Genomic DNA, 16,069 nt, shown 5'->3' on the forward strand with positions numbered 1-16,069 from the left:
GTATGGGTGGATGGATGGATGGATGGGTGGATGAATGGATGGGTAAATACATGATGGGCAGGCAGGTGGGTGGATGGATAGACGTGTGTGTGTGTGTGTGTGTGTGTGTGTGTGTGTGTGTGTGTGTGTGAATACGCAGATGAAGGATTGGATAGAGGGTCAAGTGGGCAGATGGATACATGTCATCAGACACTATCAAGCTTGGTTTCCTATGCTACCTGTGACTTTTGAATTATTCGTTGTTCTTAATAAAGAAAATGAGAAGCAGAAGGAATCCCTGACTTCAGATAAGTGCATGTTCACCAACAGAACGATGCATTTCTAAAAGTTACTCCTAGGTTGTGAGGGAAACTTATAAAGTGTGGAAAGTGGGGTTTACTGTGGGTTTTTCAGTCTAAGCTTTTGGTGGTAGATAGCTGTGCTGTGGCCCTCTGGGCTCCCCTCCCACCTCCTGGTGCATGTTCCTTCTGTGGTGGCTGTTATAGTGTTGGTGAAGGCCCTGATGAGACCCTGCTCCTTACCACCCATGAATCTTGGTTCTATACAAAGCTGGAGACAGGCTTACCACAGCCCACCTCCATTCTTTGTTATATGTTTTCTGTATATGCACTGGTCTGTGTGTGCATGTGTGTGCATCTTCATGGTGAGTTCATATGTGTTTGTGACTATGCATGCACATGTGTGCACATGCCTATGGCCAGAGGACAACCTTGGGTACCATGCCTTAGGAGCCATTAGGCTTGGTTTTTGAGACAGGATCTCTCATCAGCCTGGGACTCTCCACAAAGGCTAGGTTGGCTAACCAGCAAGCCCTAGAGATCTCCCTGTCTCCTTCCCCTCAGTGCTGAGACCACAGGTGTGTGCCACCATGCTGTTCTTACACACATGTGCTGGGGATCAAACTCAGAGCCTCAGGCTTGCACAGTGGAACTTTACTGAGCTCTGTGGTAGTGAAAAAAAGTGTAGTGGTTGGGGGGGGAGGGGGGGGAGGGGGGGTGGGGGGGGGGGGGGGGTGGGGGGGTAGATGGATGGGTGGTTGAATGGGTGGATGGATGAATGGATAGATGGATGAGTGCGTGAATGGATAGATGGGTGAATGGATGCAGAGATGGATGGATAGATGAATGGGTGGGTGGGTGGATGGATGGGTAGATGGGTGGGTAGTTGGACTGATAGCTGTTTGATACCACAAGTGCATGGATTTTTATGTTTTGTTCAACTATCAATTCCAAATGCCTAGGATGTGGTTGGTACAAAGGAGGTGCTCAGTTTCTGACTCAATGGGATGGCAGACTCCACCCTAACCACAGTGAAACTCCTATGCTGCTGCTGTTTCTCACAGTGCGGTTTCCATGGGTGGTGGACAAGTGAATCCCATTACATCAGCTGAGAACATCCTTTCGCCCCCTTCTGGTGGTAATATGAAACAGCATTGCCCTCCTGGCTGACAGTTGTGATGCAGGGATTCTTGACGCTTTGTGCCCATTAACACTTTTTGAAGCCACTTTGTGACACCTTCAAGCTTCCCCCTCGATCAGAGATGCTCCGAGGGGATTTACAATCAGCCTCTCAGCCAGCCATCGTTGGCGAGGCCCTGACCAAGGGAAGCCACCATGGAAATGGGCTCCTGCTTTGGGGCAGTCTCTGAATTCTCAAGTGGTGTCCAGAGTGTGTGCGGGAAGAGTCTGAAATATAGCTGCTAAGAGCTATGGTTTGGCTGGGTGAGATGATCCCTTCCTGTAATCGCTGTGTGTAGGAGGTGGAAGCAGGAGGAACAGGAGTTCAAGGCCAGCTTCAGCTATGTAACAAGTTTTAGACTAGCCTGGGTTACATGAGACCCTGTCTTAAAAAAACAAACTGTGGTGCAGACATGGGACCATGCTGGCTTCAAATCACAAAACTACCACTCACCCTTTCTTACCTCAATTTCCTCATCTATAACATAGGGAGACTGTTACCCCTACAGGAGATTAGATAAGACAATCCAGGGAGAGGTCTCAGTACTGTGCTGGGCACTCAGGAGGCCCTCAGCAAATACTGAACACATGGATGTGTTGCTTAGCAACCTTGCTCCCCACCCCCTTCTTGTTTCTCCCTTAGACAGAGATGAGGGCCTATGGATTTGGTTTCTGCATTAGAGTATGAACCCTTGGGAGGAAGCATTTTATCTCTGCCTCTCAGCTGCAGCCTGGGACAATGCCTGGGACATAGTTGGAGAAAGGGAATGAATTTGGGTAGATTCAAAATCTACCTGACCTAGCAGGTAGCTCAGCAAAGCCTCTGAGGTATTCTTTGGACTTAAGGGAACCCACGAATCTGTGCATGTTTGACAAGTGCATAGAAAGTGTGAGCAAAGCAGCTCTGGCCTTCCCCACCAGTGAGTTCTGCATCCACAAATTCAACCAACTACGGGCAGAAAAACAGGAGAAAAAGAAAACATTGTATGGGGTTGGGGAAGTGGTTCAGTCAGTAAGGAATTTGCCACACAAACGTGAAGCCTTGAGTTCAGAGCCCCAGGACCCACATGAAAAACCAGGCATGGTGGCATGTTCCTGTAAGCCAGCACTGGGAAGAGACCAAAGGATCCCTGGAGCGGTGCTACCCAGCCACCTAGCTTCCAGCTTCAAGGAGGGACTCTGCCTGGAGAGTGGAGAGTGACTGAGGGTGTTACCCAGCATCGACCTCTGACGTACAGACACACACACACACACACACACACACACACACACTGCCTCTGTAATGAACATGTGTATAAATGTTTTCCCTTGCCATTTACTTACTGTATAGAATAACAACAGTTCACAGGGCGCTGGCATTGTGTTAGGTGTTCAAGGGTATCTAGGTTATTTTAAAGCCCACAGGAGGATGTGTACAGGTTCTATGCAAATGCAGTGCCATTATAAATAGGGGATTTGAGCCTTCTGGGACTGATTCCCTTGGATACTGAGGGCAATTGTATACCCCCAATTCTTGAGAACTTGTGTTTGGCTGAGATAAAGTTTGTCCCTAATCTAGGACCCAGAAGGATTGAAGCACCCCATTTCCAGTGTGGATGAAAGTGACAGCAGGGTTCTGGAAGCCCCCCACTTGGGGCACCCCTGAAGCCCTTCTTCCAAAATGCTTTCTCTTGCTCTTATTGGCTTCTGCTTCTCCCTTGTGGGTGCTCAAAACCCCTTTACATTCTGTGCTTGGGGAAGGACTCCCTCATGCCTGTGTCTATTGCTGTTTTGCAGGTGGTAGCTCTGTGCCCTGAGGCTTGACAAGGTGGAGACCCTCCAGCACCCAGGAGGTGACACTCAGAGCTTGGTTCTGCATTGGAGCTGGAGGAGAGGCCAGCATCAAATTCCTCAGTGAACTAATCTGTCTTAGGAAGCCTAAGAAGCTGAGAAAGGACAGGAGTGGCCTACAGCCTCTGAGGACCTTAGGACATCACCCCTCTCCCTTCAATCACCGTCATTGAAGTTCTCTGAGAATGCTCTGGGCTGAAGAACAAAATGTAGGAAAATGGGACCACCTCCTGTAGGTCCCCTTTCATTGCCACTTTTCATTGCCCCACCTTGACCTTGGGAGTCCAGTGACTTCTGTCTTCTCTCTTGGCCTTAGCCAAGCTGTGGGCTTGCCCTTCCCCTCTGGCCTCAGTAATCTCTGCAAAGGGATTCAGACTGCCATGCCCCAGCATTCCATCCCTAAGGAGATCTGGGAAATCAAGCCTTCTGTGCCCCTCCTCAGCCTGTTAGCCCAGCCCTGAGAGCCCTTCCGGAATGATCCCGCTATGGCCAAACTCTGGTTCAAGTTCCAGCGGTACTTCCGCAGGAAGCCCGTGCGCTTCTTTACCTTCCTGGCTCTCTACCTGACCGCTGGGAGCCTCGTCTTTCTGCACTCAGGTTTTGTGGGCCAGCCTGCTGTTCCCCAGAACCAGGCTAGCCCTGCCATGGGGAGCCCAGCTGAAGGTGCTGAACTGCCTTTCCTGGCTGATTTACACCTGGGCAGAGGCTTCCGGGACACAGGGGAGGCCTCCAGCATCGCCCGTAGGTATGGACCCTCATTCAAGGGCAAGGACACCAGTGAGAGAGCCAAGCTGGGTGACTACGGGGGAGCCTGGAGCAGAGCCCTCAAGGGGAGGGTTGTCCGGGAGAAGGAGGAGGAGCGAGGTAATAGGCCTGGTGTGTGTGTATGGGGGCGGGCACTAAGGGAAGGGAGAGGAATACTGAAATACAAAAATAACAGCCAACAACTTCAGCATGTAACAGGAACCAGCTGTCGTAGCGTTCCAGCCTCATGTACAGAGGAAACTGCACTAAGAGCCACCTTGCACAGAGGAAGAAACTGGAATTCAAAGACATTAAGTAGTTTGCATAAGATCATACAACTTGTCAATTGCTGTTTGTATTTGATCCCCACGCTTGTCAGGATTCAAGGCTTGATTTACAAGCCCTGTGACCATTTATATTGCTTGTTAAATACAACATTTTCTGAGGGCTGCATGTCCCAGGCATTGTGGTGAGCACTTTACATGTACTAAATGGTCACCATAGTACTAAGCAGGGTCACTGTTGTTTCTGTTTTAAAGGTGAGGAAACCACAGGGGCAGGGTGGTGCAGGAGGCATTGGAGGCCAGCCTGGGCTACATAATGAGACCTTGTCTTCAAAGAAAAAAGACCCCAAGAACCCAGGATTAAATGGCGACTAAGTGGCAAAACAAAGAACTCCCCATCCAATGATGTGCTCCAGGAAAAACAGCGCTGTCCTGGCCTATTGTGTTAATTCACTTACCCTTTTATGCACAAAAAGGATTCTGATTAGTAGCGCTTTTCACAGACTTGAACAGGCAGGGAGGAGTCCGTGCCTGTTTACCAGATGTGGAGGGTTGAGGAATCTATTAATAGCTCAGTTGGTAGAGTAGTCCCCGGCATGCACGGAGGCCTGGGCTTGATCCCCATATATAGCAGGCCAGGCTATAATCCTGTACTTGGGAGGTAGAAGCAGGAGAATCAGAGGTTCAAGATCATCCTCAGTTACAAAGCAAGCTGGAAACCAGACCAGGCTAGAGATATCTGTCTCAAACACAACACACAACAACAGAACAGAAACAAAAGCAGATGTAGAAGCTGAGGCTGGAAAGGCTGCTTGGCTCTCTGTCTCTCTGATGGTGTCCCTAACTCTGCTGGCAGCTGCCCATGTGACCAGCAGGCTGGAGAAAAACCCATAGCCGCAAGTCATGAAATTATTATGGGTGGATGTGTGGGGATCCCAGGCCAAGAGGGCAGGAGGAGCAGTCCCCAGTCAGGCAGAGGGAAATCTCATGAGTCTTTGTGCCCTCCACTGTGGCTCAGCTCACAGGAAACCTTTCTCTACCATGGGAAGGCACAGGATTCACAGAGGACTGCTGGAGGCAGATGTCCCTGTCCCAGTCCCAGCCTAAACCTGTCTTCAAATTTCTTCAGAAGACCTAACTCAGCACCTTCGAGGTTTCTGGAATTTCTGACTGCTTAAGAGCCCAGCGTTCACAAGGCAGTGAAGAAGCAAAACAGGGTGGGGCTTGGACTTGGATTCCAGTTCCACCTCAGCCAGCTGTGTGGTCCAGGCAATGGAGTTAGCTTCCCTGCCTGTTTTCGTGCCTGTTACATGGGCCTAACAATGGCTTCTTTCCAGGCAGTCAAGTGGAACAAAGGTCAGACAAACCAAGCATGTGGCTGGCACAGAGTGGGCGGTTAGTAAGTTTAGGAAGTGCCTGCAGAATCCACCTGGGGAAGCTGTCATCTCTCAGGCATGGGGAGGTCTGAGGAGCTGGTCTGTTAAGAGAATTAGGATGGCTTCTCTTTCCACCATCTCCCTTCAAACTCCGTCTCACTCTGGCTATTCCACACACCATCAGGCCCTTTGAAAGCTCCAAGTTCCTACTAGCCTACTCCTAAAGAGATGCACTCAGTTCCTCTCTTGTGACAACTCCCCAGGCCCTCAGCACACTCTGTCCCATGGTCCTGATTGATGTTCCTAGCACACCCCAGGCCCTTCCTGCCCCAGGTTCTCTGTATGTGCAGCCAGTCCCTCCCACCTGGGATACTCTCCTCCTGCATCTCTGCATGTCTCCCCTCTTCCTTCCCTTTGAGTTGCTACTCACCCCCTTCCTTCCCATAGATGCTTCTCAGAGTGCTGTAACTGGTCCCACTCTGTACCTTGTCACAACCACACTCCCAGCCTTATTCTGTTGTAGTGCCATCACCATCTGAAGTTATCCTACTGAGTGCCTGCATCTTTGCATCCCACCTGCCTCTCCTGGTGCACTCCCTTGTCCTGGAAGGTATGGGTGTTTCCATCCAGGTCAACTCAACCTGTCAGCACCAGGGACAGCGCCAGGTGCACGGCTACTGCTCCTGCCTGTACCTGATGGATGGCTGGACAAGAGACTGGATAGGTACATGAGTGAGACTCTCCCTCCACTGGAAGACTTCCCAGGGTTACTCCACTCCTCCTCCAAGTCTCAACTTTGCTCACCTTCAGAACACTGCCCCTTCCAGGTCCGCTCGAAGGCTCCCTCTCTGCTCTGTGTCGGGCCGGGATCCCCTACACAGACAGGAGCTCATGTGTCCCTGTGCGTTGTGAAAATCAAATGCAGTCATCCTTCCATACTGAGGGCTCTGTACCCTCAAATTCCATCAACAGAATATACTCAAGAAGAAATACATCTGTGGTGAACATACAAGTCCTTCCTCTTGCAGTTCTACAGCATCCACATTGCACTAGGGGCTAGAAGCCATCCAAAGGGGATTTCAGAATATGAGGATGGTTGAGCTCCGTGCAGATACTACAGTTTCATACAAGTGGCCCAAGCATCCTCAGGTTTTGAGTCACAAGGGATGTTGGAACCCATCACCGAGTGATACTGAAGGACCACGGGATAGCCACTATTGCTGCTGATAGTGACCTGCTCCGTGCTCTCTGTTTACTCATCATGGTTTAAGATGGAGTCATCTATGCAAAGGCCTGTTCCATCCTTGGTTCATAGTAATAGGTCACTCAGTTACTTTCCTTATTAGCAACAGCTGTTACCTAGTGGGTGATCACTGTGGGCCAGAACACATTATAAGAGATTCACTGCCTTGTTTAATCAGCACAGCTCAATGAATCAGAGACCATTTGGGTCCATTGTTGTGCATGGTAAGCTTGCGTTCAGAGAGTGATGGCTTGTCCTGGCTTACAAAGGTAGATGGGGAGGGCTCAGGGACTGAGGTTTAAAATCATTGATTTCTGAAACCAGTGATCCTTCTTTCCATGCTGGTCACTCCACACCAGAGGGATGTGGTGATGTTCACACAAGTCACACCAGCACTGCCTGGAACAGTGTGTCCGTATTGCTGCCCATAACCTCCACAGCAATCCAGTAAGTAGCCTTACTATCTACCCGGGAAAAGACTCAGGCACAGAGAGCTTAAGCCACTTCCCTGAGGTTCTGCAGCTGGAAGAGGAAGGGAAGATAAATTTGAATCTGAACCTTAAGCACATACCACCTCACAGAGAGCACTTGCTCCAGCCTTGTGCACATGAGCTTTTGCTGTGTGCCAGATGTTAAAAATTAACACTCCAACTTTGCAGGAAGAAACTGCACAGAGACCACAAGGATTATCTAAGGTCACACAGCTGCTCTGGGTAGAACCAGGAGCAAGGCCCAGTTTAACTTCAAAACTTGCTCTGTTTCTGTCTCCATCAAGAAGGCTTGAAATGGACATGAGGGAGGAACACAGGGAGGAACAGCAGGGGTGTCCACTCCCCCATCTTCTCTAGCAGAAGAGGCAATGGCTGCAGGTTGAGAGTCTGCTCAGTGTCAGAGAGTGTGTATGCATCACTTTATGTAAGAATTACTGTGTCTCATTTCACACATGGAGAACCAAAACCTCAGAGAGGTTAAGCAACTTGCCCAGTGTCACACAGCAGCTCAGAAACAGAGCAGATTCCATCCAGCTCTTTTAGAGCCCAAAGCCTTGATTATTAATCATGGAGCAGCAGCATCTTGGTGTTAATAATTGTTAGGTGGAAAATCATGCTTCCAAGACCTCTGGATCCATATCTAGGCTACAGCAAAGCTGGTCTTAGGGTCTGAACCAAGATCTGGTTGATATCAGTACAGTGGGACACCTTGGAAGTCTGTTCACAAATAGTAAATAAGTGTACAAATCCACTTTGTGCAGCCATCCACTTAACAAATCACCTTCACCCGAGAAAGGGAGATTGCATTAAAAAAAATAATGGGAATAGAAAAAAGTACAAGAAAGGAAAATTCCATGTAGCAGGAGAGGCTCTGGGATGCTGCATTCTAAACTGGAGATAAATCGCCCAGCCTGGGCCTTAGCCATGCCAGCAGCCTCTGGGTCACCATGGAGATGCTGATGAATAGTGTAGTCCTAGTTATCAAACCCCTCTCATGTGGCCTGTGATTTGGTCCCTGTTTTACATACCTGACCTTCCCCTGCCTCCAAGAGATTCTGTCACCACAACAGAATTTAAGGACTGGGAAAGTGTCTGTGGAGGGCTCCTGTGGTTGACACAAAGCTGAGCTCCAGCTTGGGAGTGTCACAAAGCTCCAGGAACATGGACCAGCAGAGGCTGGCAGAGAGGGAGCCACCAGGTTCTGCTCAGAGGAGGGAGGGAACTGGAACTGACACAGAGTGTGTGTCCTGACATGGACTTCACTGAGCAGTGATGTGTGACACACCCATGTCTTCCAAAGTATGGCAAGGACCTTGCATCTCCCTCCTATTGACAGAGGAGGAAACAGAGTCAAGTGTCCATTCAACAGATCTGAGTTCACCTGTGCTATGGGCCCTCTTGGTCCTTGGGGAATGCTGGAAGGAGTTATGCAGCATTTAGTAGCCCAAGCTTAGTGCTGGGCATGCCTATGCCAGATGGGGTGGAGCAGCATTCTGCCAGCTGAGATTCCATTTGAAACTCAAGGGGCTAATGATGTCTAGCAAGCACAAAGGCAAACAGGCCCCCCCAGAGCTGTCACCAGTCATGGGCTCACTGGCAGGGAGGGGGCGGGGGTGCCTCCTTTAAAGCCAAACTGTTCTCAGCAGAGCTGTTCACCCCTATCATGTGAAGGGAGACCAAGTAGCCAAGATGGAAGCTGGTCTCCAGGGCAGCTGACAAATGCCCACACTTGGTGGAGCAGCCTTTGCCAGGCCCTGCTCCCCACTACAGGGAAGGGAAGAGGGGACTCCTGTTTAACTTGAACAGCCACCTCCCTAAGGGAAGTGTTAAATGGCATTGAGGTTTTCCTCTGCCATTCCCTGGAAGGGCCATTTAATCCTGGGGGCTGGGTGGATCTGGTCACTTTCATGTGATGGGACAGAAGAGTCAGTGTGGGGGTCCCATAGAACTGTGTTTCTCCTTTGTGCCTCTGTAAGAGCCTATCTTCCTAGTATATTGGCACATCCTAAAGAGCCCAGATGGACCTGGAGCTAGACTATGTGGGTCCAATTCAGATTTTATACAAACAAGCTGTGCTACCTTGAGCAAGGGACAACCTCTCTGGGTCTTGGTGTGCTGAGATGATATTTTTACAAGGCCATTGTGAGGATTCAGTGAGTGGTGTGTATAAAGCGCTTACTGAATAGCATATCCAGATAATAACAATGTTAAGAAAAAATGAGAAAAAAACTTTACACAAACTGTAATGTACTGTCTGTGTATGAGAGTGCTTATTTGCCATAAAGTAAAATGTTTACAGTGTTAGTAACTGGAAAGTTGTTATACATCATTTGAAAGTATTCTTTCAATAAAAATATTCACCTTGGCCCACCAGAGTAAAGTACTTACCCAGGACTATGAATGAATTTCTTATTTTACTCACTATAATTTTGCAGCTATCACATACAGGACAATATAATAGAAGCATTATAACACAAGTCCTTCCACTCCACTGGATTGGTGGTTTCCTGGCCCACTACAAGGAATGCAAGGCCTCCCAAAGGTCGAGCTGCCTAAGCTCCATAGGCCAGTGCCAGGGGGTAAGAGAGTGGAGTGAAGACTTAGACCTTGAGCCATCCAAGGCAAGTGTGTAGAGAGGCTATAGAAAGGAAACAGGATGCCAGGCCCCTTACGGCCTCTGGACTTAGGAGTGGCCTTGGGGTCCAGTGTTACCAGGAAACCCTGGGCTTGGCTTGTGGCCCTGTCCAGGGAAGTGAGTCCTTCCTGCCTCCTGCTATTTCTAGAGCCTGCAGCCCTACCCATTGGTCCCCACTGCCATGATCAGACCAGGTTCAGCTAGGGCCCAGCATTTCCCATCTCTTGTTTGTGCCCAGAGGAAGGACTCCTTCAGCAATGCCACACAACCAGAGGCACACAGGAACTTCCTCCTGAGGTCCTCCAGGCTTTGTCCACAGTCACACCTGTCTTTTCCTCTTTCCCTAAAGCCAAATACATCGGCTGCTACCTGGACGACACCCAGAGTCGGGCCCTGCGAGGCGTGTCCTTTTTTGACTACAAAAAGATGACGGTTTTCCGTTGCCAGGACAACTGTGCTGAACGGTAGGACCTGACGTCCCTAACCCCTTCCCTCCCTGGGTCTCTTCCATAATGTTCTTTGTCTTGCCGTGGAGGGAAAATGAGAGCATGAACAAGGGACCACAGGAAAGGACGTTGCAAGGATGCACATGTGTGCGGGGATGCACGCCTTTGTGTTCATGTGTGTTTGTATGTATGTGTATGTGTGTACAAGTGTGTATTTGTGAGCATGAATGTGCACATGTGCACGTATGTGTGCAGACATGAATGTGAAGGGACATGATTGTTCCAGAGGTAGTCTGTGGGAGTTTGGTTGTGCGGTTGTGCGCCAGGCTCTGAGATGCTTGGTCATATAATCCACTCTTGCCCCATCTGGTGGGAAGAGCAGGTAGATGTGGTAAGGCCTCATGCCACCCAAGTCACCAGGGCATATGTAGACACAAGTCTGGGTAGGTGTGCCCATCCAGCCGGTGTCATGCAGGGAGCCAGGAGTGACAGTTCCCATGAGCAGCACCTCCTTGGTGAGTTTTGCAGACTGTTCTCCAAGGAGCCCTTGCGGCCCTGGAGACTGTCTCAGGGAGCACGGTGGGCTGGCAGGCTTGCCCCCCTCCCCATCCCTAGCCAGAGTCAGCAACACTCCTTTTGTCTGTTTAGACTCGTGTCCACTGAACAGCCTTTTTAGGGAAGGATTCCATGGCTAGGGAAAAAAAAATAGCACAACCTCACAGTGCCTGGAATTTTGCTTTGTTTGGTTTTCAGGGAAGGAATTTTTTACTTGGCTGGGTATGTGAGCTTGGTATTGCCACCTTTGGAAGGGATGCAAGTACTGTACCTCCTCTCCCTACCCCAGCTCTTCTCAGGGGATCTGGAGACAAGGTGTCACCTGAGTGATGTTTCCTAGGACAGAGAGACTGGGCTCTGTGGAGGTGACAGAGGAGCAGAGAAGGGTGGAGCAGGGTACTTCAGGATATGGGCTGTGAGAAAGAGACAGGTATGCTGTGTGGAGTGACTGTCAATATGGCCATGGGTGGGTAGTCCAGAGATACAGCACCTTAGTCAGTGATGTGGGAAGCTCCGTGTCCCCAGGATGTTCTACATATTCCCAGGGCTCCTGAATTCCTTCTTCCCACACCCCCAGGGTTCTCTAACTCCTCAGCCTCTGTAACCCCCAGCAGGCCTGACCTCTAGGCCTCCTCCAAACTCCCTACTCTCCACTCCAGCTCCTTTGTCCCCTTTCTGGAATCGCCTGTGCTCCTCATTCATTGGGCCTTCTGAAAACTGTGTGTCTAGTCTCCTGTCCCCTGGAATCTCTCTGACCCTGATGTCTGAGGTCTTTCCTTGTGAGTCTTCTGTTCCCTGGGGTCTCCTTGACCTTGATGTGTGAGATCTTTCCTTGTGAGTCTCCTGTTCCCTGTGGTCTCCCTGTCCCTGATGTCTGGGGTCTTTCCCTATGAGTCTCCTATGCCCTGGGGTCTCCCTGGTCCTGATGTCTAGGGTCTCTTCTTGTGAGTCTCCTGTCCCCTGGAGTCTCCCTGGCCCTGATGTCTGGGATCTCTCCTAGTGAATCTCCTGTCCCCTGGGGTCTCCCTGGCCCTGATGTCTGGGGTCTCTCCTAGTGAATCTCCTATACCCTGGGGTCTCCCTGGACAATGCTTCCCTGACTGACAGCAGCCTTTCCCAGGGGTTACCTGTATGCTGGGCTGGAGTTCGGAGCTGAGTGCTACTGCGGCCACAAGATCCAGGCAGCCAACGTGAGCGAGGCAGAGTGTGACATGGACTGCAAGGGAGAGAGGGGCAGTGTGTGTGGGGGCATCAACCGCCTTTCAGTCTACCGGCTGCAGCTGGCCCAGGAGTCCGCACGCAGGTGTACGTGAGTTAGTCGTGCCCCTCGGCTGCAGCACCCTGCCAGTGCTGGCTTTGGCCCTCACCTGCCGAGTTGGGGGGAGGGTCCCTTAAGGTCTCATTCCCATTCATCCTCAGTGTCTGCCCAGCACCTTCTATGGACCCCCATCATTCCAAGGTAATGTGGGTGTGCCCCAGCTTCACCTCCCACCCTAGCCTTCGCTCTAGTCACTCTGTATATTCCTTCCTCCCTGTTTGCTCTGCTCACCTGGATGTGTGGCTACCCTCACGGCCAACCATCTCCCTCCTCCTGAAACTGAGTTCAGCCTGAACTCCCTGCCCTTCCTGCTCTTCCAAGAGGAGACCATCTCCACTGTCTGTGTCCATGGCGATAACCAAGACCACGGGAACACCAAATCTCCTGTCCTTTTCCGAGCACCTTACATAGTACATGTCATCCTCACGTTGACCCTGAAACAGGCACAAGGAAAGCCAGACATGGTGGGCACAAGCCTGTCATCCTGGCTACTGGGGAGGCTGAGGCAGGGGGATCCCAACTTCAATGCCTGCTTAGGCTACAGAGGAAGTTTGAGGCAACCTGCACAACTTTATGAGCTACTGACTCAAAAAACGTTTTTTAAGGGAAGGTAGATCCGGGGTGTAGCTCAATGGTAGAGAGCTTGCCTGCCATGCACAAGGCCCTGAGTTCAGTATCCTGTACCATAAAGTAAGAAGAAAGGAAAGAAGAAAGGGAGGGAGGGGAGGAGGGAGGGGAGGAGGGAGGGAGGATGCCGAGGAAGACGCTCGGATAACCCGTGCGTTTCGTAAGGCTCGGAGCACTTGTACATTTCTGCAGGCGCGCAGCGAGCCATTCGCGGCGGCTGCTGCAGCTCCGACTGCATCTTCCTCCTCCTTCCTTCAGCACCGCGTGTGTGTAAGCGTGAGTGTGTGTGTGTGTTTTGCAGGTGTGTCCGCTTCAATTCTGCACAGTAGGTGGGACTTGGTGACTTTAGCACCAGAGGGAGGGGAGGAGGGAGGGGAGGAGGAGGGAAGAAGAAAGTAAGCTAGAGGCACTGGGTTTACTGGTGCTCATTCCTGTCTGCAGGTTAGAAAACATTCTCAATGTCACAGACTTGTGCACAGGGGAACTTCTAGCAGCTGTGCAGTCTTTGCTGCTCTGGAGAGTTTGCCAGGGTTCACGAGTGTTCCCAGCTGGCTTGAGTTGTTGGGAAAGCCTCATGGAGGAGAGGAGGAGGAGGTAGGAGAGGCAGGAGGCTCCTCTGTGGATATTGTCCCACACTGTCCCTTCCAGAGGAAGGAGTGCTGAATACCATCTAATAACTGTTTGTCAGGAGTCTGCTGAGGGCCAGGTGCTAAGCCCAGGTCAGGCCTGACTTCATTTCCCTTCCTTGTGGTCTTTTGGGTAATTGCCATTCACTGGCCACCAGCCCATGTACAGCAAGGGAACAGAAAAAAAAATCAAAATCACTTGGTCAGCACACACAGGGACAAGAAAAAAACACGTGCACTTCTTCTTCCTCAACTTCAACAAGCCTGAGGTTCCCAGGAAGCCTTGTTAAACTGTATATCCTTGGGACTTTTTTATTTTTGTTTTGTTTTTTGCAGCACTGGGGAGCGGAATCCAGGATCTCATACATCTCCTACTCTTTTCTTACTTTTTACTTTAAGACCATATCTTACTAAATTCCCCAAGCTGGCCTTAAACTTTCTCTGTAGCCCAAACATCCATGAACTTGCAATCCTGCTGCCTCAGTCTCTAGCGTAGCTGCGATGACAGGTCTGAGCTACTAAGCCAGGCTCTGCACCTCTAATGTGCTCCCAGGCCATAGCAGGCAGCTGGTCCAGAGCACCTCCTTTGCATAGTGTATTTGTCAAGAACTTCATCCCTCACTGTCTGCAGAGAAAGGGCCTCTTCTCTGCAGATTTTATTATAAAAATCCGTTGTTTGATAATGTGCTCAGTGTTTGAGATCCTGGATCTTTGCAGCTCCATATGAGCTTTGCTCTGCAAATAGACAGGGCTAAGCAAGCTACCAACCTGAAAATGTGCTGGTTTCACAGTGAACCTCACCTCCATAGCCTCAGGTCAGGTCTGAAGGCCCATCTAGCAAAGTGCAGAGATGATGGGAAATATCAGCTGGAGAAAGTCCACACAGTGGGCTTGGGTCTGACAGCTGGTGTCAAGAGGTTCTAACTGGATGGCAAATTTATTGTCTTCATGACTGATCTCTTTTGTGCCAATATTTAAAAGTCATTATAATGGTGACACTTTGACCATCTGAAGGGATGGCCTCAGAGCACCAAGGGCACTTAGAAGAGATGATGCTGGTGCTGTGCGAATATGCTACAGATACAGCTGAGATGAGTAGAGAAAACATTTGATTTTTCTTCTTGTCAACAAAATCATCTGCTTTCTCTCTCTCTCTCTCCCACACACACACTTGCTCTCGCTCTCACACTCTCATATACACAGATGCTCGCATGCGTGGAAAGAGCGAGTGAGAGAGAGTGAGAGAGAGTGAGAGAGAGAGATAACACTTTCATCAAAGACTTCTCAATTAGCCCACATGTGTAACATACACAGATGGATGGGGTCTGTTATGTGTGGTGGTTTTTAAGCATGCTGGAGAGCAGCTGCTGGGGTGAGCAGGGATTTGGCTGTCCCCTTCAGCCTGCCCATCTGTTGGATAGAAGTCCCCTAGGCAGGCTACTGTACTACCTGAGAAAAGCATCTTCGTGTTATGCCCAAGAGGAGATGACAACATTTCTACCGAAAGTGAAATTTTGGATTCTCTAAGGACACCAGAGCTGCTCTTAGTTGTCACTGCAAGATGTGAATGAAGCCTGGAAACTTCCACTGGGGACTCTAAAGGAAAACCCAAGGCTTACTATGAACTTCAAGGCCACTTCTCCTGAGTCTAGAATGGAGGTAGTGTAAAAAGACAGGCTGACCAGATGTCCAGTTGAGGCTCCTGCTGGGCTCCCAACTGACAATGTGCATATGAAGAGGTGACAGGTTCCTTTCAGGTGAAGGAAGGCCCTTGTAAGCTCCCACACAGACTTGATATAAGGAGGCAGAGTGGAGGACATATATAGCCCCTCCCCTGAGGAAGCCACCATCCATAAGCAGCATCCTGGATGCCAGAAGGGTTGGTTTGGTCATGAGGGTATGCATGGAGGCCTTCAGGAGCTGCCTACAGGAGCCAAAGGGGCATTTAATCCAAACCTCCTTCTGAGTAGAGTCCCAGGGACCAGGAACCCAGTGTTTAGGCAGGAACAGAAGTCCAGAGCTAGCCAAAGCTATATATTAAATGCCTCACTGGAAATACCTCCTTCATCTGTTTCCATTTTACACTTATGGAAACTGAGGCACAGATAGCAGAAGTGGCTCAACAGAACACTGTGGAGGCACCAAAGAAGAGGGGAGTTTCAGTGAGGGCCTCAAACGATGGACAAGATTTTGCCTGGTGGAGAAGGGAAGGATAGCCAGACTTCAGGCAAGTCGGCAAGGAACCTGAAAAAAAACATCTAAGCAAAGGACACTGAACGTGCAGAAGTCTGGATGTGGTCTCTGGAGATTTGGCAGGCTCACCTTTCCAATGCTGTGGTGCCTCCCAATTGGGGATGCACTCTCACAGTGTTGCAGACTCCATGACTTGTTTTTTTATTTTATTTACTATTTTTATTTTATGTGTCTGCGTGTATTG

General features: G+C 50.1%; 1 protein-coding gene across 2 annotated transcripts in view; it reads left to right on the forward strand.

Annotated features, from left to right (window-relative positions):
* The window catches only part of Wscd2 (WSC domain containing 2), a 109,564-nt gene that overhangs the window by 54,607 nt on the left and 38,888 nt on the right, over positions 1–16,069 (forward strand). For both annotated transcript variants that reach the window (XM_008848939.1, XM_008848940.1), the window contains 3 exons: positions 3,234–4,151; positions 10,410–10,524; positions 12,182–12,366. In XM_008848939.1, coding sequence (XP_008847161.1) covers positions 3,773–4,151; positions 10,410–10,524; positions 12,182–12,366 — 679 coding nt within the window. In that variant the 5' untranslated portion in view covers positions 3,234–3,772. The remainder of the gene's footprint in view (positions 1–3,233; positions 4,152–10,409; positions 10,525–12,181; positions 12,367–16,069) is intronic.

Source organism: Nannospalax galili, unplaced genomic scaffold (genome assembly GCF_000622305.1).
Source record: "Nannospalax galili isolate Female #2095 unplaced genomic scaffold, S.galili_v1.0 scaffold103, whole genome shotgun sequence".
Lineage (NCBI taxonomy): Eukaryota > Metazoa > Chordata > Mammalia > Rodentia > Spalacidae > Nannospalax > Nannospalax galili.